The sequence below is a fragment of the Hyaena hyaena genome, unplaced genomic scaffold, assembly GCF_003009895.1.
Source record: "Hyaena hyaena isolate Hyena2069 unplaced genomic scaffold, ASM300989v1 scaffold_7, whole genome shotgun sequence".
Classification (NCBI taxonomy): domain Eukaryota; kingdom Metazoa; phylum Chordata; class Mammalia; order Carnivora; family Hyaenidae; genus Hyaena; species Hyaena hyaena.
The window spans coordinates 7,799,633-7,825,942 of record NW_024080639.1 but is presented as its reverse complement, the minus strand read 5'-3'; the positions used below and the strand labels follow the sequence as shown (position 1 = coordinate 7,825,942).

General features: G+C 36.4%; 1 protein-coding gene across 4 annotated transcripts in view; it reads right to left on the bottom strand.

Annotated features, from left to right (window-relative positions):
- Positions 1 to 1,460: 1,460 nt before the first annotated feature.
- NETO2 (neuropilin and tolloid like 2) overlaps positions 1,461 to 26,310 on the bottom strand; it is a 61,755-nt gene continuing 36,905 nt past the window's right edge. For all 4 annotated transcript variants that reach the window (XM_039241229.1, XM_039241233.1, XM_039241240.1 and 1 more), the window contains 3 exons: positions 18,654 to 18,882; positions 4,992 to 5,105; positions 1,461 to 3,390 (listed from right to left, as the gene is read on the bottom strand). In XM_039241229.1, the coding sequence (XP_039097160.1) occupies positions 2,810 to 3,390; positions 4,992 to 5,105; positions 18,654 to 18,882 (924 nt within the window). In that variant the 3' untranslated portion in view covers positions 1,461 to 2,809. The remainder of the gene's footprint in view (positions 3,391 to 4,991; positions 5,106 to 18,653; positions 18,883 to 26,310) is intronic.

The window sequence follows — 26,310 nt, the reverse complement described above, 5'->3', positions numbered from 1 at the left end:
ACTGACCTCAAAGATGATAAACTATATATGCAGCAATTAGCATTATGCTGGTAATAACGCCTAAAAATTAGTTCCATTCTCTTCTTTTCCTATAGTGTACTGCTAAATAAATGTTTGACTAAAAAGTAAATGAGGCCTAGTCCCCATGTATAGTTCAATGAAGGCATACAATACATGGCAGTTTAAGGCTGGCTTAGCTACTATTGATCATCTGGCTCTTCAGTTCTACCCCTGCAGAGACAAACTCATCAGAAACCAATGATCTTGGACCAAATTAAGATGTGCCTTCACTAGATAAAGATTTACCATTTAGAATTCTCTCTGCATTTTGCATCTTTCTTTAAATTCCGAGGAAATGTTCTGTATGGTGACCCTCTCTTTCTTTAGCTGAAGAGAAAACTAGCTTCTGCAAGTAAGTTTGGATTTTCTACTGTGGAAAACAAAAACTGTTTCTTTTGTTTCAGTAGCCAGAAAATTTAGAGCAAAATCTCTTGTCCAAGATTTACTTGCTGAGTTGCCTGAAACTATGTGCTTCTGTGCTGTTTTAATGTTAAATGTTAAATGTCTTCTTTAAAGGCTCTATTTTGTAGTCTTCTTCATGCCCTTTTAAAAGAAAATAGGATACAAATTTCAAAATAAAAATATAGCTACAAGTGACTCTCATGAAGCAATACTGTATTATTTTCCACTATAAGGTAGGTGTTAAAGATGAATTTAACAGCTGTTTTTATAATGGATATAATTTTACACAGAAAATATGCTAGTTTTCCTTCATCATGAAGAGTGAGATCACAGTTATTATTATATTAAATATTTACTATGCTGTTCAAATGTTGGCTGGCTACTAATACTAGAATGCCTATTCAACATAGCTACTGAAAGAATTTCTATCTAATCTGGCTCTGGTTCATTAGTTCGATGAATACTACATTCATTAAGTCTTTCTATCTCCCCAAATTGTATTTTTAAAACAGGAAATTATGCTGACTTAAAAAACAACTTAAATCGTGAATATACTAAGTATAGATTTTCCTATCCTGGATATTAAATTTTAAAAAGTAAAAAATGTGATATAAGAAACATGTTGAAGGGGCATCATATATGTATCATATTTAAGGTCCCAGTTTTCACTAATCTGAGAAAACACATGGATGTGATATCTTAAAAAATCAATGAAATTCAGTGAAACTTCAATTTCTCATTTCATTGAGAATTACTACAAAATATATAAAAAATGAGAATTTATCTCTTAAATGGCATGTCTGTATTAGTTATAACTTGATAAATAGGTCCTTTTCATATATATTTTAAGATCCAAAATCTCAGTGTAATAACATGATTGAAGAATTATGTAACAATGTATATTTTAATATAAGATTTGTGTAGTGATTTGGAACAATAAATAACACACAGTGAAAATTTATCATAAACTAAATGCAATAACAAAAAGAAACAAAAGCTATGTACACTTTACCAAGGTCGTTACAATAAGTTATAATGTGGAGTTCCATCACAGCATAGTTGTATACAAAGCCACTAATGTGAACACTGAAATAAATCTGTCATGTAGGTCTTTAATCTTGATTTAATAAAGTTTTGTACAGTATCAAATAATATCAAAAGTCTAAAAAAACACAATGAGTTTTTATATCATGTTTATAAATTATTGTTTATATACCATAAAAAAAATAAGGTCAAAAGTGCAGTTTAAAAAAAAGTGGAAGTTGTTATTCTTGGTAAGAACTAGAAAAATGTATTGTCCCAAGTACAAAGCAATCTGAGGGCTTTTATAGCTTCTTAGGAATTTTCCTTTTACTCTCACACAACCTTGGTTACCATATGCCATTAAGATAAACCAATACAAAGGGAGCAAAATCATTTTCTTATAAAAATAACAGGGAACACAAATCTGGTGATTGGAAATGCTGGAAATAAAATTACAGGTCTCCTCCAAAATGAATTAAATGACTTTGCTCAAAGGAATGAATGGGCTATCACTGAATGTGACCAAATTTGGGAAATTTCAAAAGATTTCTAGAAGTTTTAATCTTTTTTAAGTTTTTAGTCATAACTGGCAAGGATGCAAACATTCTAGGATTATGAAATCTTCTAGTATAAATAAGACAAAATAGGACCTAAAGGTGATAAATCATTTACCATTCACAAAAAATAAAGACTAAGGATCCAGTAATTAAAAGGCAGCAGTATAGAAATTAGTCAAGAAGAAACAGATGGGTGAAACAGAACTCTGGGTCTTAATTGGCACTTACCACAGTAACTAGTTATATTTTGACAAATTCTAGAACAAATGCTTATATTGAAATATGTGTGGTATGTTAACCACTTATATTTATGCAAGAAACCAAAATGGTAAAATCATGAACTTATAAAACAAATTAAATTTAGAGAAAAGAAAAACAAAAGGACTGTAAAGAAAAATCTCATTTTTAAACTTATTGTGGGATCAAAATACTGACAAGCTGTATCAATCAAGAGCAGCATTCCTGAAGCAGCCTGAGCCTGGCTCAGTGGAACTTCTCCACTCTTTAAATGCAATTTAACTGGTACTTTGTTTATGTGACACCAAGCAATAAATGATTATTATTTTTTTCACTGAATGGAGTAAGTTCCTTGGTTGGCTTAACATACAGACTGCCTGAGATAATAAAAACTTCACCATTACAATAGGTTAATGGGAAATAAAGGTCTTCCTAGTTTCAACAGGAGAAAAGGGTTGGCTGCTGAAGAGAATGAGTGCTCTGTAGGCTGCATACGTACATACTTAATAATTAATGTCCCCTTTAGTAGATTAAAAATCGATGGATATGGATGCTTGTGCAGAATCCTCTCGTCCCCTGACATAAATTTCACAAGGAATTTCCTCCATTACTCTGTCTTCTAGGGCCTGTTCAGGGCATTCATGTGCCTGTTTGAAAGTGTAGCTACTCTTTTTGAAGGTGCTATTAAATGTTTTCATTGGCTGTGGTTGTGCAAAATCATTTCGGAAAGGCAGTTCCATGGAACTCAGGTTGGTCCTGCTTTGTTTGACACTGGATGCTTGTGATCCGCAGTGATGGTCATGGATGCACCGGGAGGCAGTGGACGAGCGCCGCATCTTCTGGTAGTTGTCCAGTTCTTCCGACAGGTCGGCCAGGTCTGCAGAAATCTCTTTGTCTCTTAGTGAAAACAGTTCATAATGAGGAGGATCAAACACTTCCTGAAATCCAGTTTTATTAAAAGCAGTTTTGCAAGCCATGACCTTTTTTCGAGGCTGTTTCACTTGTACTAAAATAGAAATAATGAGAAGGACCAAGACAATCCCTGATGTAATGCCAATAATTGTTCCATGAGTTTTAGTGATTTGTTCAAATAGTCCTGCTTTTTTCTTTTCTGCAGAAAGAAAAAGAGAAACAATGAGGTTTTCAAAATTCATTAATGAATCCTGTCCCAAATTGGTAAGGTATTTTTGGTAAAGCAGAACACATGGGTCAAATAGACCACAGATGATGCCACCTAAAATTAGGTATTTGAACAAATAAAACAATCCCATTATGAATTCTGGTTAAACTAGCCAATCACAATATGGTTAGGTAGATTACATAAAAGAAAAAGGACTTGGTCCTTTACACAGAAGGTACATGAATGCATATAATTTGCAAATTAAATTAAATGCATGAACATTAAGAAAATGCCAGGGGCGCCTGGGTGGCTCAGTTAAGTGTCTGATTCTTGATTTTGGGTCAGGTCATGATCTCATGTTCCTGGGGTCAAGCCCCATGTTAGGCTCTGTGCTGACAGCATGGAGCTTGGTTGGGATTCTCTCTCTCTGCCCCTTTCTCCCTCCCTCAGCTCATGCTCTCTCTCTCTCAAACAAACAAAAAAGGAAAATGCCAAACAAATATGCTTATTCTATCAAGTTTAGCTTTCTGTTCCACTGTGTGTATATATATATGTGTATATATATATATATATTTTACAAATAGTTTATTGTTATATATATATATTTTTCATGTTCACTTATTTTGAAAGGGAGAGAGCGCACATGAGCAGAAGAGGGACAGAGACAGAGGAAGAGAGAAAAACCCAAGCAGGGTCTCTGTGCTCTCAGCACAGAGCCTGACATGGGGCTCAATCTCATGAACAAACCATGAGATCAGGACCTGTGCTGAAGTTGAGAGTTGGACGCTTAACTGACTGAGCCACTGGGGCTCCCCTATGGTATTTCTGACAAACTGCCACAATGAAGTAAATCCACAGTATCTCTACTGACCACCATCAGCAAGAGAGAACTAAAGTGATCAGGCTAACCCACTTAGGTATGTTATCACAACCTACCATTTGAATGATTACCTAAAAATACTTATAGTACTTGAAGATAGACATATCAGATCACATTAACTCCACAGTAAGATATTTACTGAACTCTGGGAGAATAAAAGAGAGGTAAACTTTAGGACTGAGATAGTGACTTGATAATGTTTGTAGGTATTCAGCTATTATCACAAGTCACATTTACCTTAGATATACACTAGAAAGACAGTATAGGAAATTTTATAAAATGAAAAAAAAACCCAGTTCTTATAAGTCTGCTTTTGTTGCCTTTTTAAGACTGAACATGTCCATATTTATTAAACAGCATTTGTATATAATTAAAAAATACTACCATTTTATGTAACTTTCTAAATTATTCTGAGAATAAGGTATCTTTACAATATGAATAAGAAAATAATGAAAGAAATATTATAGCAGACTTAAAAAACATAGTTCATAAAAAGGAATGCTGTTGTTGAGAATAAGTATTTTTCTTTGCTTTCCCCACATACCAGAGGTCTATACTCTGTTTAAAAGAAACATTTACATTATATGTTTCCATTTCTGCCAAAGCAGCTATTGTTAAGTACAGTTGTAGAAAAGGGCATTTTAAGTCTTTCTTAATGAAGGGCAATGGCCACTTTCCTCTCAAAAAGTTTGGCCTTTGCAAGTGCACTCACCTTTACAATGATTTTCATCCCAAGGGTATGCACAGTTCTGAACACCATTACAGACTAAAGAATTATTGATGCACATGTTGCTGTGGCAAAAGAAAGTGCTACCTGTGCAGGGAGCTGCAGGAAAGAAGAACAATTTGTTGCTAAGAACTCATCTTGGTTTATTTACACTTAAACTTGTTCCATGAATACACTCCTACTATACAAACAATAAGACAAAGGCCAATACTCTCTGATATGGTCTCACCTAAGCTTTTACTTAAGGATGCCCAAATGTCATTTTTAATGTAATGAGAATATGAATATATTTGCCACGGTTCTTATGGAACTAGTATATAGCCTGATAGCATTCCAAACTGTTAGAAGAAAATGCTGGTGAGGATGTGGAGACACACTGTAGAGGGAAATGTACAATGGTACAGTTGCTGTGGTAAACAGTATGGAATTTCCTCAGAAACTTATACAGATTATCATGTGCTGCAGCAATTCCATTTCTAGGTACATCTCCCAAACAACTGAAAGCAAGGATTCAAACACATAGTATACACCCATGTTCATGGCAGTATTATTCACAAAGCACACAGCACATCATTCCACCAAAAGGTGGAAACAATCTGAGTATCTGTTGATGGATGAATGGATAATCATAATGTGGTATACACATATCTAATAAAATATTATTCAGTGTTAAAACTCAGAAGAACATTTTGACAAATGCTATAACATACATGAATCTTGAAGATACTATGCTTGAAAGAAGCCAGACACAAAAGAACAAATATGGTAGGATTCCAGGTATATATGGTACTTGGAGCAGTCAACTCATTGAGAGAAAAAAAGAACAATAGCTACCAGGACCTGGAGGGAGAGGGGAATGGGGAGTGTTTAATGGGAGAGTTTCAGTTGGGAATGATAAAAAAGTTCTGGAGATGGATGGTGGGGATGGTTGCAGAAAAATGTGAATGTACCTAATGCCACCAAACGATATACTCAGAAATGGTTAAAATGACAAATTTAATGCTATACAGATTTTACCACACACAAAAATAACTCTTTGGAATTACAAAATTAAAATGTTTTAAAACAATAAAGATTTATGGAACATATACCATGTAATTTTGTATTTTGTGTAAACTGTTCTTTCAGGCTGAAATGTCTCCTCCTCCTTCCCTTCTTGGTGACCGCCTACTCATCTTTCAAGAGTCTCCAAAATGTTGTCTTCTCTGTGAAGATTCCCTCAATTTTCCTAGGCACCTAGTGGCCCTGTGTTCCTGTCATACTCTATATGTGCTTCTATCAAACACTTCTTGTATGTGTAAAAATTTGTTACACTAGATTATGACTCAGTGTGTTGACTTCAGTTAGGAAATAAAATCCTAGATCAGAGACAGAAGTACCATCATAGTAATAACGTGTATTTGAGTGTAAAGATACACACACAAAAATCTGAAAGTCAAGAAGCAGGACAGCTTATTTTTCCTCCCACTCAGATAGACTGTAGAATTATGACAGAAGCTCCTAAAAATCAACTAAGCATTTTGGTTTCCAAATATATCATCAAACACAATGTATTTCCTGTCTAAAAAATTCTACATTTATTTTGAGAAGATACATGTCTCATCAAGGAAGAAAAACTGAGTACCACTCTCTATTATACAGATAGGACTCAAATGTTTTTTACATTTTCTTTTTAAAAGTTTCTTTTCAAGGTGTGTGTGGGTGACCCAGTTGGTTAAGCAACTGACTTGATTCTGGCTCAGGTCATGACCTCACAGTTTGTGGGATTGAGCCCTGCACTGGCTGACAGGGTGGAGCCTGCTTAATAGTCTCTCTTGCTCTCTCTCTGCCCCTCCCATCTCATGTGTGAGTGCATGTGCTCTCTTTCTCTCTCTCTCTCTCTCTCTCTCAAAACACATCAACATTAAAAAAAGGTTCTTTTCAAGATGAAAATAACTATCTAAATTTTAAAAGATTAATAATAACTAGATTTTCTCCCCTAAATGTATCTTTTTAAAAACAAATATACAATGAATCTTATTTAAACAATAAGATTGTTTAAAGAGAGAAGTCACTCTCTTTAGGTTAAAATCGTAGGAAGCTTTGGAATACCTAACCGCATTGTCCAGTTGCATCATCAGTAACAAATCTGACAGTCTGGTAAAAAACAAATAAGCAAACAAACAAAAAACCAAACACACACAAAACAAAAAAATTGACAGTTTTGTATCCACCTGCCCTTTGTCTATTTCTTAATTTGGCTCTGAAAATGGACTATAAAAACAGGTATTTACTGGGTCCCCAGGAAACCCTAAAACATTATCTGATATTGATCAAATATTTTTTAGACTTATAATGTAGGTCAATAGACATCCATTGCATCACTAGTCATCAGGGAAATGCAAAGCAAAACCACAATGAGATATCACTTCACACCTATCAGAATGGCTATTGTCAAAAAGACAAGAAATAATTCTCAGTGGAGATATGGGAAAAAAAGGGAACATTCATGCATTGTTAGTGAGAATGTAAATTGATGCAGCCCCTGTGGAAAACAGTATAAAGTTTCCTGAAAAAATTAAAAGTAGAATTATCATATAATCCAGCAGTTCTACTCTTGGGTATATATCTGAAGAAAATCAAAATACTAATTCAAAAAGATGTATGCACCCCTCTGTTCATTACAGCATTATTTATAATAGCCAAGATATGGAAGCAACCTAAGTGCCCATCCATGGATGAATCAATAAAGATGTACACACACACACACACACACACACACACACACACACACACACAGGAATATTATTGAACCATAAAAAGGAATGAAATCTTGCCATGTGTGACAACACGGATGGACCTAAAGGGCATTATGCTAAGTGAAATAAGTCAGAGAAAAACAAATACCCATGATTTCATTTATATGTGGAATCTAAAAAACAAAACAAATGTACAAACAAAACAGAAAGATTCAGAAACAGAGAACTAATGGTTGCCAGAAGGAAGTGGGGGTGTGCAGGTGAGATGGGATGAAATAAGGGAAGGGGATTAAATATAAGTCATGGGGATACAATGTACAACTTAAGGAAAACAGTCAATAATAATGTAACAATTTTGTATGGTGACAGATGGAACCTAGACTTATGGTGGTGATCATTTCATAATATACGTAAATATCAAATCACTGAATATAATATCATTCCTTGAATGCATGCTAATTATCCTTCAACTGAAACAAAATAACAACCAAAATTGCTTTGCTATTAGAGAGCAAATATGGTCTTTTTAGAAAAGATTGTTTGTTTGTTGAGATGGAGGGGAGGGGTAGAGAGAGATTGAGAGAGAGAGAGAAAGAGAGGGGGCAGAGAGAGTGAGCATCCCAAGCAGTCTCTGCATTGTCAATGCAGAGCCCAACGAAGGGTTCATTCTTATAAATGTGAGATCATGACCTTAGCCAAAATCAAGAGTCGGATGCCTTACCAACTGAGTCACCCAGACGCCCCTATAATCTCTTTTTAAGGAAGAATTTTCCAAAGGTAATATTCACCCAAGTTTTAGTTTCAGCAGGCTAATCTGAAATGGTTAATCATTATGAACTAGGATTTGTTTATCTTTCTTTCCTCCCCACTATAAACTAAATGGAATTTAGGTATGACGTTTATCTATATACAATTAAATATTCTGTGCACTAAACTTTTAGGCTTGCTTCTTTGCTGGGCACTTACCCACTCCAGTTCAAGTATAATACCACCTAGGTGGTTCTGATGACTAAGGAATCTAAAATAGCTAATAACAGAATAGCTTGGGAAATCATGCTATGAAGCAGAGAATGGAAAAAAATGGGTTAGTAATTAATAAAAATTGTTTCTGTTATTAAGAGTCTCATGCTCTACCGACTGATCTAGCCGAGCAGTTAAATTGTTTCTGTTATTAGTTAACCTGTATACTTTAAGATTTTAACTAACTCCTTGGGTCTCTGTTTCCTCTTTTTAAATGAGTGGGATAGATAGGTATCTCAGATGTCTGGTTCTAAAATCAATGAGACTATGAAATTAGTGGTCTCAATCACACTGATACTTCTATTCTCAGAACTATCATGTATATAACAAGTAATTTACTCAGAGACTGAACCCATCATATGTACCATTTAAACTATTAAGTAATTATTTCATGATTCTTAAAAAAATGTTTGATGATTTCAAAGCCTATCATAAGGGCAATACATATGAGTTACATGAATAGGTCATTAGGTTGAGAGCAGAAAAGCCAAAGAAAACATATGATGGTGAGGTGCCTGGGTAGCTCAGTCAGTTAAGCATTGGACTCTTGATTTTGGCTCAGGTCATGATCTCATGGTTTGCAGGATCGAGCCCCACTTTTGGGCTCTGAACTGACAGTGTGGAGCCTACTTGGGATTCTCTCTGTGCCCCTCCTCTGCTGGTGCTCTCTCTTAAAATGAATAAATAAACTTAAAAAAAAGACAACTCAGTATGGTGGTATTTTATTTAAGTACATACTTAGCTGGTGTACCCACTTCAACTGTCATGTATATTATAAAATTATATTACACTCATGTGTGCAGTTTAACATCACAAATGGCCTAGAGAACACACAGTACTTTTGAATTCCTCACTTCAAAAAACTGGAATTTTCTGGTTTTTTCTTTATGTATCACACCACCATCCTAATACATACTGTATCATATTACTTGCTGACCTAATTTTACCTTTCTTATCCAGTTCACAAATGAGAATACAGGGAACAGAAGCTATTTTCAAGACAAGCTGAGTGAGGTTATAAGCAGTACTGTGGCTTCTAGGCATGCTGATTTTGAGTCACACTATCATTAGCACTTAAACTTTATCCACAGAATGTTGCGTGATCACATTTTGATGTCTCTTTGTAGTCTCAAAGTGGCAAAAAAAAGACAGGTCTTCTGCTCAGAGTTTCTCACTGACTGAACAGTAAGTGGAAAATACCCTCATGAGGTTTTTATAATAGTTCTTTACAACTGTTCTCCACATGATTTAAAGCAATTAGAAAGCAGCAGTGATATCATCAGCTTTTGTTTTGTAGAAATACATTATATTCATAATTGCAGATGTATTAAGCTCTATGGATTTTCAGTGGGTAAGCATAACTGTTTATGATGAGAAACAAAGTATCAGTTATTGACCTGGGATGCTAATGACATGCTTCAATTAAGAACTATAAAAAACAGCTGAATTATAGCAATTTATAAGTAAAGGGCAAAGAGAATAGCAAAAATAGCACCAGTTATGAGCTGTTTCCTACTTCTAGCCTGAGGACTTTGTCTTTTCCTTTTTACTCACTACTGGGTCATGGTGTGGGAAAGAAGGGTTAGGGTTTCAGCCCTCCTCCCCTTCTCACGAGATGTGGCAATGATGCTGAAAGATGGTCTGTCCTTCAACTAGGCCTGCAGGGGCCTGTAGGCAGTATGTCACTGAAAATCACATTATGGATTTATTCTCACAAAAATAACTTCTGCTGCTTTCACAGTTGTAGTCCTAGAAATTATTTTCCTAAAACCATATCCTGTCTGAAAGAGTGAGGTGTATATTAGTATTCAGTGCTTGGGAAGAAGTCAAATATACTGACTGACTGCTATTCCATATCATTCACTTTAGCCAAGTTATATTATTTTAGTCATATCTGTAATCCTCAATGGGTAGGTATGAAGTGAATCTCATGCAGAATTAGTCCATTTATATAAATAATCCTTTTCTGAAATATTGATTGTTTTCATTGATGGATAACAGTTACAATTTACTAATAACTTAGAGAAAAACAAAAAAGTTTAACAATTTGAATTAATGATGAGCATATAAAAATGTACTGTTTGGTGCTCTCTAATATGATTAAAAGGAGATTTCCTGAGTGCCTGGGTGGCTCAGTTGGTTAAGTGTTTGACTCTTGACTTCGGCTCAGGTCATCACCTCATGGTTCATGGGATCGAGTTCTATACAGGGCTCCACGCTGAGAGCATGGAGCTTGCTTGGGATTCTCTCCCTCTCCTTTCTCTCTAACAACCCCCCACTCGATTTCTCTCTCTCTCAATATAAACATTAAAGAAAACAAGTGTATTTCCAAATTAGGACTTTTGTTTCAGAAAACTTACAAAATCCTTCAAAATCCTTTACTTTGATCACATACATATGACATTTGTTTTTTGGAGGGGTAGTTTTCTTGTTCTTCATGGATAATAAAGTTAAACTTAAGTCTATTGCAACCTTTAACTTGGTTTTATATTTAATGATTATTGTAAAGACATCACTTGAGGGAGGCTTTTCACCTGTTTACCTATCACATTTGTACTGATGGAGAAATCATTAGTGTAGATAGAGAAATACCTTAACTAAACACATCAAATAATTTTGCATTTAAGATTTAGACCAGTGCTGGCCAAAATATAATGTGAGGCAAAATGTGAACAAGTAGCCACATTAAAAAAGACCTTTAGAAAGAAACAGGTAGAATTAATTTTACTAGTAGCTTATTGAACCTCATATATCCCTGCAGAAGAGAGAATATAGTACAACTAAGGCTGCTACCTTTAGAAGGGTCTGTGTGCGAGGTTGGCCTTTAGTTTTGGCAAATGGGAACTTGACTTTACTCCATTTCCTGACTGGTAAGGTTCATGGTGCCTAGAGTCTGTGTGAACAATGCCATTTATGCCAAATATCTTCTTTCCTTTCATGAGTCTACAATTTTGGTATAGGCAAGGCAGATGGTGCCTATGTGCCTAGCCCCCAATAAAAAGTTGGGTGCTGAGCTCTAAGGGGGTTCTCTAGGCAGAAACACTGTACATGTTAGTGCATTTTTTGTTGCTTGAGAAATGCACATGCTCAGTGTGCCCTTTGTGGGAGGGAGGGAGGATAAAAAAGTCTGTGAAAGGATTTCTACAGACTCAGTATTTTTCCTTTGTTGACCCTATATCCCTTCACTGTACTAAATCTTAGTTGTGAGTATTCAAATTCAAATTGAGTCCTGTGAGTCCTTCTAGCAAATCACCTAACATGTGAGTGGTATTAGGGAGCCCTGAAACAATATCCAAAATATTCTCACTTAACACATATATAAAATATTAGGAGAAGTTTTACATTATTTCATACCAAGCCTTTGAAATCCAGAATATATCTTTATAATTATAGCACATTTCAATTTAGATGGACCACATCATGAGTGTTCAATAGGTATATGTGGCTGACGGGCACTTTTGGAAAACACAGGTATAAGATATTAGGAATAAATAAGATGAGGAGAAGGGAAAATGGCTGAAAGGTTTTCTTGCTAACTGTAACTGTATCTTTGTATCATGCACTGCTTTGTAGTCATTTGAAACAGTTAAGCAGCCTTTACAAAGCTGTTTTTTTCAAATATAAAAAGTTGATTAAAAAATTTTGGACACAGTTGATATCCATCCATAGGGCAACAAGCAGCGGCAGCAGTTTACTCTATGCAAATATCACTGCTGAGCTCTTGACATTTCCAACTACTTGAGAAACTCACTAAATCCAAAATAACTCAACGCTGTCTCCTCTTATCTGTCCAATTTTCATTTTCCAAGTCAGTCAGACCCAAATTGTAGGTGTCTTTGACACATTCTGATCAGTCCCCAAATTTTGCGTATTCTGCCTCCACAACTCTTCTTTCTCCTGTCACTGCTCTGTTTCAGACCTTCCTGGTCTCCCCCTCTGACTATGGAAATTAGCCTCCTACAGCCTCCATGCCCTAATTAAAGCACAGATCTGATTACATCATTTGTAGTAATAAGACCCTTCAAAATTCCCCAAAGCTTAACATAACATAACATGAACTCTATTATTTCGATTCTAGACAGACAGCATGCACACAGGAGCTGGGGAAAGTGGCAAAGGGAGGAAGGAAGGGGGGTGGAGAGAGAGGGAGAGGAAGGGAGGGAGGGAAGGAGGCAGGGAGGAAGGGAGGGAGGGGAGAGAGAGAGAGAGAGAGAGAGAGAGAGAAAGAAAGAAAGAAAGAAAGAAAGAAAGAAAGAAAGAAAGAAAGAAAGAAAGAAAGAAAAAGAGAAGGAGAGAGAGAATGAATGAATCTAGACACCAGGCTCTATCCCACAACCTTGGGATCATGATCTGAGCAGAAATTTAAGAGCCGGATGCTCAGCTGACTGAGCTACACCATGAATTATAATTTTTGTCTTTCTAAAAAATTTTTTTAATTCATTTTTTCATTTTGAAAGAGAGAGCATGAGCAGGGGAAGGGCAGTGAGAGGGAAGGAGAGAATCCCAAGCAGATGCCACGCTGTCAGTGCAGAGCCTGATGCGGGGCTTGATTCCACAACCATGAGATCATGATCTAAGCTGAAATGAAGAGTCAGGCGCTCAACCAACTGAGCCACTAAGGTACCCCTAATTTTACCCTTTAATTTAAAGGCCTTCTAACTCTAGCTAGGCTCCATGCCCATTGTGGAGCCCAAAGCAAGGCTTAGACTCATGACCCTGAGATCAAGACCTGGGCTGAGAGCAAGAGTTGGATGCTCAACTGCCTGAGCCATCCAGGCACCCCTAATCTACCTTTCTTTTTCTTTAATTTTTAATTGTTTTAAAGTTTATTTCTTTATTTTGAGACAGAGAGAGGAAGAGTGAGAGCACAAGTAAGGCAGAGGCAGGGAGAGAGGGGCAGAAATCAAGTTGATGCTCAACTGACTGAGCTACCCAGGTGCCCCATGAGCTCTAATTTTAGCCTTTCTGAATTTTTTTTTTTATTTATTCATTTTGAAAGAGAGTGCATGAGCAGGAGAGGGGCAGAGAGAGAGGGAAAGAGAATCCCAAGCAGGGTCCACGCTCATGAGATCATGACCAGCGCTCAAGTCAGATGCTTAACCAACTGAGCCACCCAGGCACCCCTTGAAGGCAGTTTTTTTAAAAAAACCAAAGGTAATGTAATGTGATTTAAACTTACGATAAGCCAAATCAACAAAATAATTATTAGGAAGTACTGACAAGTCACTTGGACTTTTACAGGAGTTAGGCAATAGAAACGATTTTTCCTGGGATTTGCTCAGGTGAATTATCAGGAATTTAAGGGAAGAATCCTAAAATCTGTACTCAGAGTTTTTCCACTTTTAAGCTGGATTACTATCTATAATGAGCTACAACATCCTTTAAAATAAAAATCTCAAATGCTCACAAATTAGTAAAGATGACTTAAAATTTTTTTTAATGTTTATTTTTGAGAGACAGATAGAGACAGTGTGAGCAGGGGAGTGTCAGAGAGAGGGAGATACAGAATTGGAAGACAGCCTCCAGGCTCAGAGCTAGGTGTCAGCACAGAGCCTGATGTGGGGCTCAAACCCACGAACTGTGAGATCATGACCTGAGCTAAAGTTGGATGCTTAACCGTCTGAGCCACCCAGGTGCCCCAAGATAACTTTTAAAGACTTAATTCAGATAAAGATAAAACCCCATTATAACTACAAAGAAAATTTCTAAAGAATATACACAAAAGGAAATTCGAACGTGTTGCCACAAAAAATCAACCACAAAAGAAAATTATAATGAAGAAAATGAGGGAGAAAAAGCTCTAAGACATTTAGAAAACAAATAGCAAAAGGGCAGAAGTCCTTCCTTTTTAGTAATTACTGTAAGTGTAAATGAGTTAAACCCTCTATTCAAAAAGCAGAGATTGGCAGAATAGACAGTGAAAAAACCCCTAGATCCAACTATATACTGTTCTACAAAAGACTCACTTTAGATCTAAAGATACAAATTGGTTGCAAGTAAAAAAAAAAAAATGGAGAAAGATATTCCATGCAAACAGTTACCAAAAAAGAGCTGGGGTGGCTATACAAATATCAAGCAAAAATAGACTTTAAATCAAAACTGTTGCAAGTGACAAAGAGAGACAATGTATATTGGTAAAAGAGATTCATCAAGAAGATACAACAATTATAAAAAAAAAATCAGAGTCCTAAAATATAAGAAACAAACACTATCAAATTTTAAGGGAGAATTAGATATTCTACAATGGTTGGAGACTTCAATATCCCACTTTTAATAATGGATACACCAACAGAAGATAAATAAGCAAATGAAAGAATAACACAAGAAGCCAATTGGAGGACCTACTAGATAACATACAGAAAATTCCACCTAACAACACCAAAATATACATTTTTCTCAGTTGTATGTGGAACTTTCTCCAGGATGGACCATATGTTAGGCCAGCCATATACACACAAAAATCTTAAAAGACTGACATCATATAAAGTTTCTCTTCCAATCATAATGAAGTAATACTAGGTATCAGTAATAGAATAAAAAACGGAAAATTTGTAAATATGTGGGAGTTAAATTACAGGCTCTTTTTTTTTAAATTTTTAATGTTTTATTTATTTCTAGGAGAGAGAGAGAGAGAGAGACAGCGCGAGCAGGGGAGGGTCAGAGAGAGAGGGAGTCACAGACTGAAACAAGCTCCAGGCTCTGAGCTGGCAGTCAGCACAGAGCCTGACGCGGGGCCCGAACCCACGAACCGCGAGATCATGACCTAAGTGAAAGTCGGTCGCTTAACCGACTAAGCCACCCAGGTGCCCCTAAATTACAGGCTCTTAACCAATTGGTCAAAGAAGAAATCACAATGGAAATTAGGTAATACCTAGAGACCAATGAAAAAGAAAACAAAACATACCAAAACTTATGAGAAACAATGAAAGCAGTGCTAAGAAGGAAATTTATAGCCATATGTGCTTACATTAAAAAAAGAGAAAAGTCTTAAACCCTTAACTTAACCTTAAAGAGCCAAAAAAGGAAGGGCAAACTAAACTCAGAGTTCTATGCCTTTGTCAGTAATATTGAAATTAAAGAGAATAGAGACAGAGAATAGAAAAACTAGAGAAAAGAAAAAAACCAAAAAATGGTTCTTGGACAAGATCAACAAAATCGTCAAACTTTAGTTACAATGACTAAGGAGAAAAAGAAACAGAGGTTAAAAGATCAAATTACTAAAATCAGAAATGCAAGTGGAGACATTAGTATAGATCTTATAGATATAAAAAGGACTAGAAGAGAATACTAAAAACAATTCTACACCAAGAAACTGCTAATCTAGATGAAATAGACAAATTCCTAAAAACATACATTGTACCAAAACTGAATAAAAACCAAACAGAAAATCTGAGCAGATCTCTAACTAACAAGAAGACTGAATCAGTAATCAAACTATCTTCCAACAAAGAAAAGCCCTGGACTGGATGGCGTCACTGATGAATTCTACCATATGTTTACAGAATGTCAATTCTCAAACTCCTCCAAAAAGCTGAAGAGAAAGGATTACGTTTTACTTAGTCTATGGACCAGCATAACCCTGATATCAGAGCCAGACAAAGATACTACAAGAAATTAAACTACGGACCAATACCCCTTTATGTATACTGATACAAAAATTCTCAACAAAATACTAGCACTGAAATCAACAACATATTAAAAGGATTATACACTATAAGCAAGTGGGACTTATTCCTGGAGCATAAAAATGGTTTTACATACAAAAATCAATGTAAAACCCCACATTAACAGAAAGAAGAGGGGAAAAAATGACATGATCATCTTAATTGAATCAGAAAAAGCATTTGACAAAATTCAACATCCTTTCATGATGAAAACACTTAACAAAGTAGGACCAGAAGAAAACTTCCTCAATGTGATAAAGGCCATATATGAAAACCCCACAGCTAACACGATACTCAAGGATGAAAGGTTGAAAGCCTTTCTCCTAAGATCAGAAACAAGAGTAGGATGCCTCCTTTCACTTCTATTCAATACAGTACTAGACATTCTAGCAAGAATAATTAGGTGAGGCAAGGAAATAAAAAGCATCCAAATAGGAAAATGTAAAATTATCTGTTTGCAGATAGCATGATCTTATATGTAGAAAACACTAACAAGATTACACACACACACACACACACACACACACACACACACACACAGTTAATTTCAGTAAAGTTGTAGGATACAAAAACTAGCATACAAAAGGCAAAAGTCAGGAGCATTTCTACACACTAACAATGAAAAACTGGAAAAGAAAATAATTCCATTTATTACAGTATCAAACAAAAAATTCTTAGGAATAAACGTAACCTAGGAGATGCAAGACCTATATATTAGAGTACAAAACACTGTTGAAAGAAATTAAAGACAATAAATGGTAAGAAAGCCTGGATTCATGAACTGAAGACCTAGTATTAAGATGACAATACTACTCAAAAGCAATCCACAGATTATGATTACTATTAAAAAAAACCCCAACAACCCAGAAGTGTTTTCTGAATGTTTTCTTTAAGAGAAGAAAAGGGCTTCTTGGAAATATGGTTGGTTCTAGGGCTGGACCAGGGAAAACACAGCTGATCCTGGGCCATCTTGTGGTAACAGCAAGAAAGTGATATATATATATATATATTTTTTTTTTTTTAAAGGACACATCAAAAGGAAAAAAGGAGACAACTTGAAGGAGCTCCCAGTGGCCAAAGCTGGGATTCTGAGTAACAAAATAATGTTAGTACTATAATAATTATATATCATATATAATTACATACATAATAATGGTATAAATAAAAATCCATAAACTCATACTGATATAAATAATTGAATAGATAAAAGAGGAAAATATCTCTTTCTCACAGTTTAATTACAATTAATAAGTGTAGAAGGAATAATGGAAACAGAAACTACCATTAGGTAAACTATATAGTAATACCTATTACAGGCAGAAACCATTAACAGATGCAAAGATTAGTGAGCTAAGGAATATATGCATAGTCTCAAAGAGAATTATTAATTAGAAGTGAAAAAATTAGTAACTTTATAGTGGAGAAACCTGATGAGAGCATGTAAAGCAAATGATGAAAGCTAATGTGAGACAAATCCACATTATGTACCCCTGCCTCACTGGTGTGATGCACTGAGAAAGATAGAATGTGACTTCTGGGGGACTGACAGAAATGCATAACTTCAAATGAATCCATGAGAAAACATCAAACAAACCTAAATTGGCAATTGACTAAATAAATAAATGGCCAGTACTCTTCAAATGTATCAAGGTCATTAGAGATCTGAGGAACCATCACAGATGGAGGACACTAAAGGACAGATGAAAGTAAATGCAATGTGGACATTAATGGGAAAACTACTGACCTGTGGATAAGGTCTATATAGTGATCGATAATACTGAGTCAGTGTTATTTTTCTGTTTTACTACATTATTACAGGAACCTGAGTAAAAGACATATGAAAACGCTACTATTTTTGTAACTTTCTATATGCTTGAAATTACTTAAAAAGTTGGAAAAAAACGTAGCCTATCTATCTTGATGAGCATTGTTTGGTAGATTCATAATTATTTACCATGCTGAATTACTACTACGACTAATTTTTAAAATCTCGAGAGAGGTCTCCACTTTCTGCATTCCCTATCACTTTTGCACCTTTATACTAAGATAGTGTTGCAATTTAAAGTATTAACATGGGTTTTCACCCGGGACAGTTAATTCCTTGAGAACAGGGACTAAAACTTAGTTATTTCTACATCCTGTTACTAGTCTTTGCCAAAAGGAAATAGAACTGAATTCTGAATAAAAATTATGTAAAAGATCTCAATGCTATAGGATTTACTTACGCTCCACAAAGGAAGTAAAGAGCATTCTGAATCTGCTTAGCCGACTACCTTCATCTGCCCACATTCGGATCACTCCAACTCCTGTTTTCAGCATGACATCATTGGCCACAGTGCTGCAAAACTTGGCCTTCAGATTTTCAATAGAACTGCTTCCATCATAAACTGCAACGAAATTTCTCTTGCATTCATTTGAGTGCTCCATTTGATAATCTAGGAATCTCAAATAAATCTGTAACATTAAAACAGAGAAAAACACTGCTTTTGAAAAGATAAATTTGAATTTTCTAGTTCTTCTACCCAGTCAACATGGTAGCTGACAGAAAAACAACAGATAAAAGGCTGGAGGGACCTAAGCAGTTAAAAGAACTAAGACATTCTTTGGTCTCTTTCTTTGATGGTCTTAATGGAATTAAGTATTTAAGGAGCCTTAAGTTGGTGTTTGGTCTATAAAGAGAAGAGACTTTTTGTTCCATGAGGCTCACTGGTTGTCTTACATAGTTTCCTTATCATGAAAGCAAACTCGTGGTACTGAAAGATTGGGAAAATAAAAGAATCCCGCATAACAAATGTAGTTTTTTAAAAAGTTTTTCTTCACATTTTTAAAGCGTAAGTTTAGTAGTAAGGTACATATATCCTGGTTTTCCCTGTAACACATCAAAACCATTTTTACCTTATCTATAACTCTTCATAACCATAAACATCCCATGACATACCGTGATTTATTTACCCCTTATTCTATACTGCACATTTAAGAGGTTTTAAGATTTCACCCCTTAAATGATTTCTATGAATTTTAATTTCTACGGTTTCAGTCAGGAAGATGTAAACTGTAGTATCAAAGTAAGCACTATTAGTATTCTAATTTGCTTAACATCCTTTTTCTTGAAATTTTATAGCAGCTTGCTACCTGGCACCAAGTTTTTAAATATGCTTGGCCCACTCTTGTTTGAAGATTTTCTTTAAACTGTAGGCATAGAAAGACTGTGTGCATTAATGTTCAGGTTGTGGGTTTAGAAGGACATTGTGCTTATCTCTAAGATAACTGAATGAAGAAGCAATTATTCTTTACACGCAAGGAGAAAACTAAGGCTCAGAGAGATTAAGGAATTTGTCCAAGGTTACTCAGGGTAAAGATCTGACCTAGGTTGGTCTGACTCTAACATTTGTGTTCTTCCCACTCCCTGGGCACACAAGCACAGTTCACTTTTTGCTTTAGTTACTCCTATGTGACTCTACAATTAAAATGTTAGTGACCAGAGAATAAAGACTTCCTTTAATTGACATTAAAGACAAATAATGAGTATTCATTCTAGTTTCTATCTCTGAGGTAGCAGTGTGATGCTACCTCCACTCCCTCCCTCCCTTTCTACTCATTCATTCATTCATTCATTCATTCATTCATAGATTTTAAGTACTCTCTACACCCAACAGGGGCCTGAACTCACAACCTTGAGATCAAGAGTCACATGCTCTACTGACTTAGTCAGCTGTCTTAATTCAAAAGACTTGGGGCACCTGGGTGGCCCAATCCATTAAGTGTCTGACTCTTGGTTTTGGCTGAGGTCGGTCATGATCTCTTAGTTCATGGTTTTGAGCCCCGTGCTGGGCTCTGCACTGACAGCACAGAACCTGCTTGGGATTCTCTCTTCCTCTCTCTGCTCACCCAGCTCTCTCTTGCTCTCTCAAAATAAATAAACTTAAAAAAAAAAAAGACTTCATATAACAAAAACATAATGTCATAGATCTTTTCTCCCTATAATACCTTGATGGCACAAAACTAAGCAAACAACTAAAACATATAGCTCAAAGGGTTAAATTTTGACTAAGTAACTTTATTTTATTTGAAATGATCAGTTTGTTACTTCCATGAGAATGGTGGAAAATCAGTAACTAAATAGAATCGCCATTTCAAAACTTTACAATAGCTTTAAAAATGTATTACATAAGGTGTGCCTGGGTGGCTTAGTCGGTTGAGCGTCCGACTTTCGCTTAGGTCATGATCTCGCGGTTCGTGGGTTCGAGCCCCGCGTCGGGCTCTGTGCTGACTGCCAGCTCAGAGCCTGGAGCCTGTTTCAGTCTGTGACTCCCTCTCTCTCTGACCCTCCCCTGCTCACGCTGTCTTTCTCTCTCTCTCTCCTAGAAATAAATAAAAACATTTAAAAAAAATTTATTACATAAAAGCAATAGGCTTCCTTAAATATATCATTTGTTCTCATTAATTCCACTATTTACATAACCAAAGCATTCTGCCCAAGGTTCTGTGGTAGTGAACAAGTTTCATCAATAATTATTTGTCTCCCCTACACAAAGAAATGGAAAAACATTCCATGCTCATGGATAGGAAGAATAAATATAGTTAAGATGTCATTACTACCCAAAGCAATCTACACATTCAATGCAATTCCAATCACAACTGCACCAGCATACTTCTCAAAACTAGAACAAACTATCCTAAAATTTGTATGGAACCACAAAAGACCCCGAATAGCCAAAGTAATACTGAAAAATAAAACCAAAACGGGAGGTATCACCATCCCAGACTTTAGCCTCTACTACAAAGCTGTCATCATCAAGACAGTATGGTATTGGCACAAAAACAGACACATAGACCAATGGAACAGAATTGAGAACTCAAAAGTGGACCCAAAAGTATACAGCCAACTAATCTTTGACAAAGCGGGAAAGAGTATTCAGTGGGGGAAAAAAGCCTCTTTAACAGGTGGTGCTGGGAGAACTGGACAGCAACATGCAGAAGAATGAAACTAGATCATTTTCTCACACCATGCACAAAAATCAACTCAAAATGGATAAAGGACCTGAACGTGAGACAGGAAACCATCAAAACCCAAGAGGAGAAAGCAGGAAACAACCTCCTTGACCTCTACCGCAGCGACTTCTTACTTGACACATCCCCAAAAACAAGGGAATCAAGAGCAAAAATAAACGACTGGGACCTCATCAAGATTAAAAGCTTCTGCACAGCAAAGGAAACGACCCACAAAACTAACAGGCAACCAACGGAATGGGAAAAGATAGTTGTAAATGACATATCAGATAAAGGGTTAATATCCAAAATCTATAAGGAACTCACCAAACTCCACACCCGAAAAACAAACAACCCAGTGAAGAAATGGGCAGAAGACATGAACAGACACTTCTCCAAAGAGGACATCCAGATGGCCAACAGACACATGAAACGATGCTCAGCATCCCTTCTCATCAGGGAAATACAAATCAAAACCACACTGAGATATCACCTCATGCCAGTCAGAGTGGCTAAAATGAGCAAATCAGAGAACTCTAGATGCTGGCGAGGATGTGGAGAAACGGGCACCCTCCTACACTGTTGGTGGGAATGTAAACTGGTACAGCCCCTCTGGAAAACAGTGTGGAGGTTCCTCAGGAAACTAACAATAGAACTCCTCTATGACCCAGCAATAGCACTGCTAGGAATTTACCCAAGGGATACAGAAATGCTGATGCATAGGAGCACATGTACCCCAATGTTCATAGCAGCACTCTCCACAAAAGCTAAAACATGGAAAGAGCCTAAGTGTCCATCAACGGATGAATGGATCAAGAAGATGTGGTTTATCTATACAATGGAATACTACATGGCAATGAGAAAGAATGAAATCTGGCCACGTGTAGCAACATGGATGGAGCTTGAGGGTGTTATGCTGAGCGAAATAAGTCAGGCAGAGAAGGACAAATATCATATGTGTGCACGTATAGGAGGATTAGGAGGAACGTAACTGAGGAACAAGGGGGAGAAGGGGGGAAATGGTGGGGGAAAGGGAGAGAGGCAAATCATGACAGACTCTTGAATGCTGACAAAAACTGAGGACTGATGGATGTGGGGGGGAGGGGGACGGGCATGGAGGAGGGCACTCGTGGGGATGAGCACTGGGTGTTATGTGGAAACTAATTTGACAATAAACTATTTGTAAAAAAAAAAAATTATTTGTCTCCCCTATTATACTGTAAGGTCTTCGAATGAGAGAATCATGTGCTAACTACATCTAGTGTAATTCTTGCTCACACTAAGTTAATGAATTCATGGCTAAGTTTATAAAACTATGAACTGATAGAACTAAATACAAGAAAAACAATAAAGTCTGAAGTATTTAATCTGTACTTTTTTTGTAATCCAAAGAAATATGGTACTGTACAAGGCCACATTAATGCTCTTTAAACATTTTTTAAGTCAAAAGTTTTAAGTCATATGATAATGACATTCTTTTCCATTCGGAGTATAGCAAAATACTGAAATAGTTTAGTTCAACTAATTTTCAGAAAATATTTCTAACAATATGAACCTAACTAACTGAAATTGGTGGAGTGGGGCACATACTACTCTTCTTTTACCTGGACTGCACGAGAACAGATCTACTAAATGCTCTTGGTCTCTTATATCACTCCTACACCCTCCCCAGGGAGGTGGAGTTACTTTGACGGTGGGGAGTCTGGTCTTCTTTCCTTCCCTCTTTTTCTGGACCACCAAGTAGGAAGCAGTACCTGAATAAGTGGGTTTCCTCTGTAGATGCAAACTTTCCTTGGGCTGGGATGGTCCAGGCTAGATTTAGGTGGAAAGTAAAACTGGTGGGTAAGGAACTAGCAAGTCTAACACAACTCTCTCACTAAGCTGTTTCCTCTAGCCTTTGTTATAATGAAGGAGCTATTTTGAATCTCCACATTCTCAGTGTGGAGGGAAAAGGGGATGCAGTCTGCTGGAGCCCCTGAAGACTCCAAATAAATGCAATGACATCCTCGGAAAGCAACTATGGACATATCTTGGAGGTACCGCATATTTAGTTCCAGACCACAATAAAGTGAATACTGTAATAAAGTGAGTCAAATGCATTTTTTGGTTCCCAGTGCATATAAAAGTTAGATAGTCTGTTAAGCATGCAATAGCATTAAGTCTAGAAAAAAACGTACATTCTTTAATTCAAAAATGTCTTATTGCTAAAAAATAAATGCTAACCAGCATCTGAGCTTTCAGTAAGTCCTAATCTTTTTGCTGGTGGAGAATCTTGCTTCAATGTTGATGGCTGCTGAAGGCTGAGGTGACTGTGACAATACTTTAAAATAAGACAACAATGAAGTTTGCCATATCAATTGACTCTTCTCACACAGATGATTTCTCTGCAGCATGCGATGCCGTTTGGTAGCATTTTACCCACAGCAGAATTTCTTTTAAAATGGAGTCAATCCTCTCAAACCCTGCTGCTGCTTTATCAACTAAGTTATGTAACATTCTGGATCCTCTGTTGCCATTTCAAGAATCTTCACTGTATCTTCACCCAGGAGTAGATTCCATCTCAAGAAACCACTTTCTTGCTCATCATAGGAAGCAACTACTCATCTGTTAAAGTTCTATCATGAGATTGTAGCAATTCGGTCCCACGTCTGGGCTCCACTTCTAATTCTAGTTCTCTTGCTGTTTCCAACACATCAGTAGATACTTCTCTGAAGTATTGAATCTTTAATTTGTAAAAAATGTAGTAAAATGAAGTGTGCCTCTGTATAGCACTCCAGATCAAAAGGAGACCCTTGGTAATTGGTAGTACAATTGACATTAGATCCTTATCTTATAGTTGACATAAAATCAATTCTTAAACGTTAAGACTAAAGTACACAGATCAAAATATGGAAGTGTAGTTCTATAACCCTTGGTTAGGAAAGTCTATTAAAAACAAATATAGAAGACATAAAGTATCAACCATAAAGATAAAAATAATCAATTTTACTACAATAAATAAATGGGCTTCCAGAATCAGCCAAGATGAAACAGTATGGCTTATTTCTTATTATAACTAGAAACTCAGGATAAGATATGAAAAGCAACTGCAGATTCTGGAAAGTAAAAGATGGCCCTGGAAGAGAAGTCAAACCTGAATGACCCATAAAGGAGGTGGATTCAGTTTTTTCCTTCTCCTTTGTGTCCTGGGCTGATTCATGGAACTCACAGCAAAAACAGACCATGAATTCAGAGAAAGCACCCCAGCCAGAAGACTAAGAAATTGGGATGAGGTGTGTGTGTGTCTGGTTTGTTTTTCCACTCTACCAGCTTTGCCTAGGGTCAGCACTGGTCACGGATCTGCATGCAGCAGCTACAGCAGCAATGGAAACCCCAAGAGAAATCCCATCTCTTTTAGCTAGCAGAATTGTGAAAGGGATATGATGATGTCGGGAGAGTATCGAGGGAGTTCCCCCCTCTTCCCCACCCCCCTTAAGTCACTCAAAACTCACAACAGGTTAGGAGGCAGAAACACTGAAGAAACTTCTTTTTGGCCACCAGAGGAAAGGGGAAAAAGAAACATTATCTGGAGAATGTGAAGGAGTCTTGGAGAGCAGAGAGCTAAAGAAAAGTACAAATTCTGGCTTCCCTACATATTCATGGCATGCCTACCTGGCTTACCTGCATATTCATGAAACAGAGCTAAAGAAACATGACAGAGGTGTTAAGGACCAAATTCTAGTGTAAGCCACTGTCCAAATCCCTGAGCGGGGCATCCCCTGGATAAGCCTCCACAGCACAGCAAAGGCCATGAAAAATCAACAAATGCTGGAACCACCACCCACAGCAAGTGACATGGTACATGCAATCTGAATCTAACTGGGTAGACTGACAAAAATAAAATAAATAACAAAAATCAACTTTTTCCAGGTATTTTTAACAGGACCCAGAGTCTCACAATGCTACATTCAAAATGTCCAAGACATAATAAAAAATTATATATAAAGACCCAGGAAATGGGATTAATTCTGAAATGAAAAAATAGTCAACAGATCCCAATCCTAACAGGATCTAGATACTGGAATTGTCAGAGCCTTTAAAGCAACAATACAAACATGCTCTGTGAGGTAAAGGCAAACACTAAAGGAGTAGACAGATCATAGAAGAGAAATTGTTAAATAGAACAGAAATTTTTAAAAAAGAAAAAAAGAACGAAGTGGAAATTTTACAACTGAAATGGAAAAATATGATATCTGAAATTAAAAAAAAATCCACTGTCTGGGCCCAATAGGAGAATGGGGATGGCAGAGTCAAGTCAGGAAACTGGAAGAGGACTCCTGAGAATCTGAGATACTGAGTAAAAAGGGTTGAGAACATATGAGCAGAGCCTCAGGGACCAGGGACTTGTGGAACAATTTCAAAAGGCTTAAAATTCATGTCACTTAAATCTCAGGAGAATAATTTGTTACAGAAAAAATATTTGAAGAAACAATTGCTAAAAATGTCCCAAGTGTGGTGAAAAGACAAAAGTTTAGATTCAAAAAGCTTAGCAAACATAAAACAGGATAAAAGTAAACAAAAACCAAGGCCTACACACATCAAAATCAAAATCAAAGTCTTGAGAACTCAGAGAAAAATGATGCATTTTGTAGAAAGGAATGATTTGAATGGCTGTGGATTGCTCTTCAGAAATCAATGCCAAAGGCAGTGCATCAAAAATTTTAAATGTTGACAGAGAGAAACTGTAAACTTCAGAATTTTATATAGAGCAAGCATATTGTTTCAGGAATGAGGGCAAATACACACCCTGGTGAAGACTTAAGAGACTCAGAGTTTGCTGTATACAGACCTGCTATAAAAGAAATGCTAAAGGAATCTATCTATCTATATATATTTGAGAGAGAGAGAACAAGC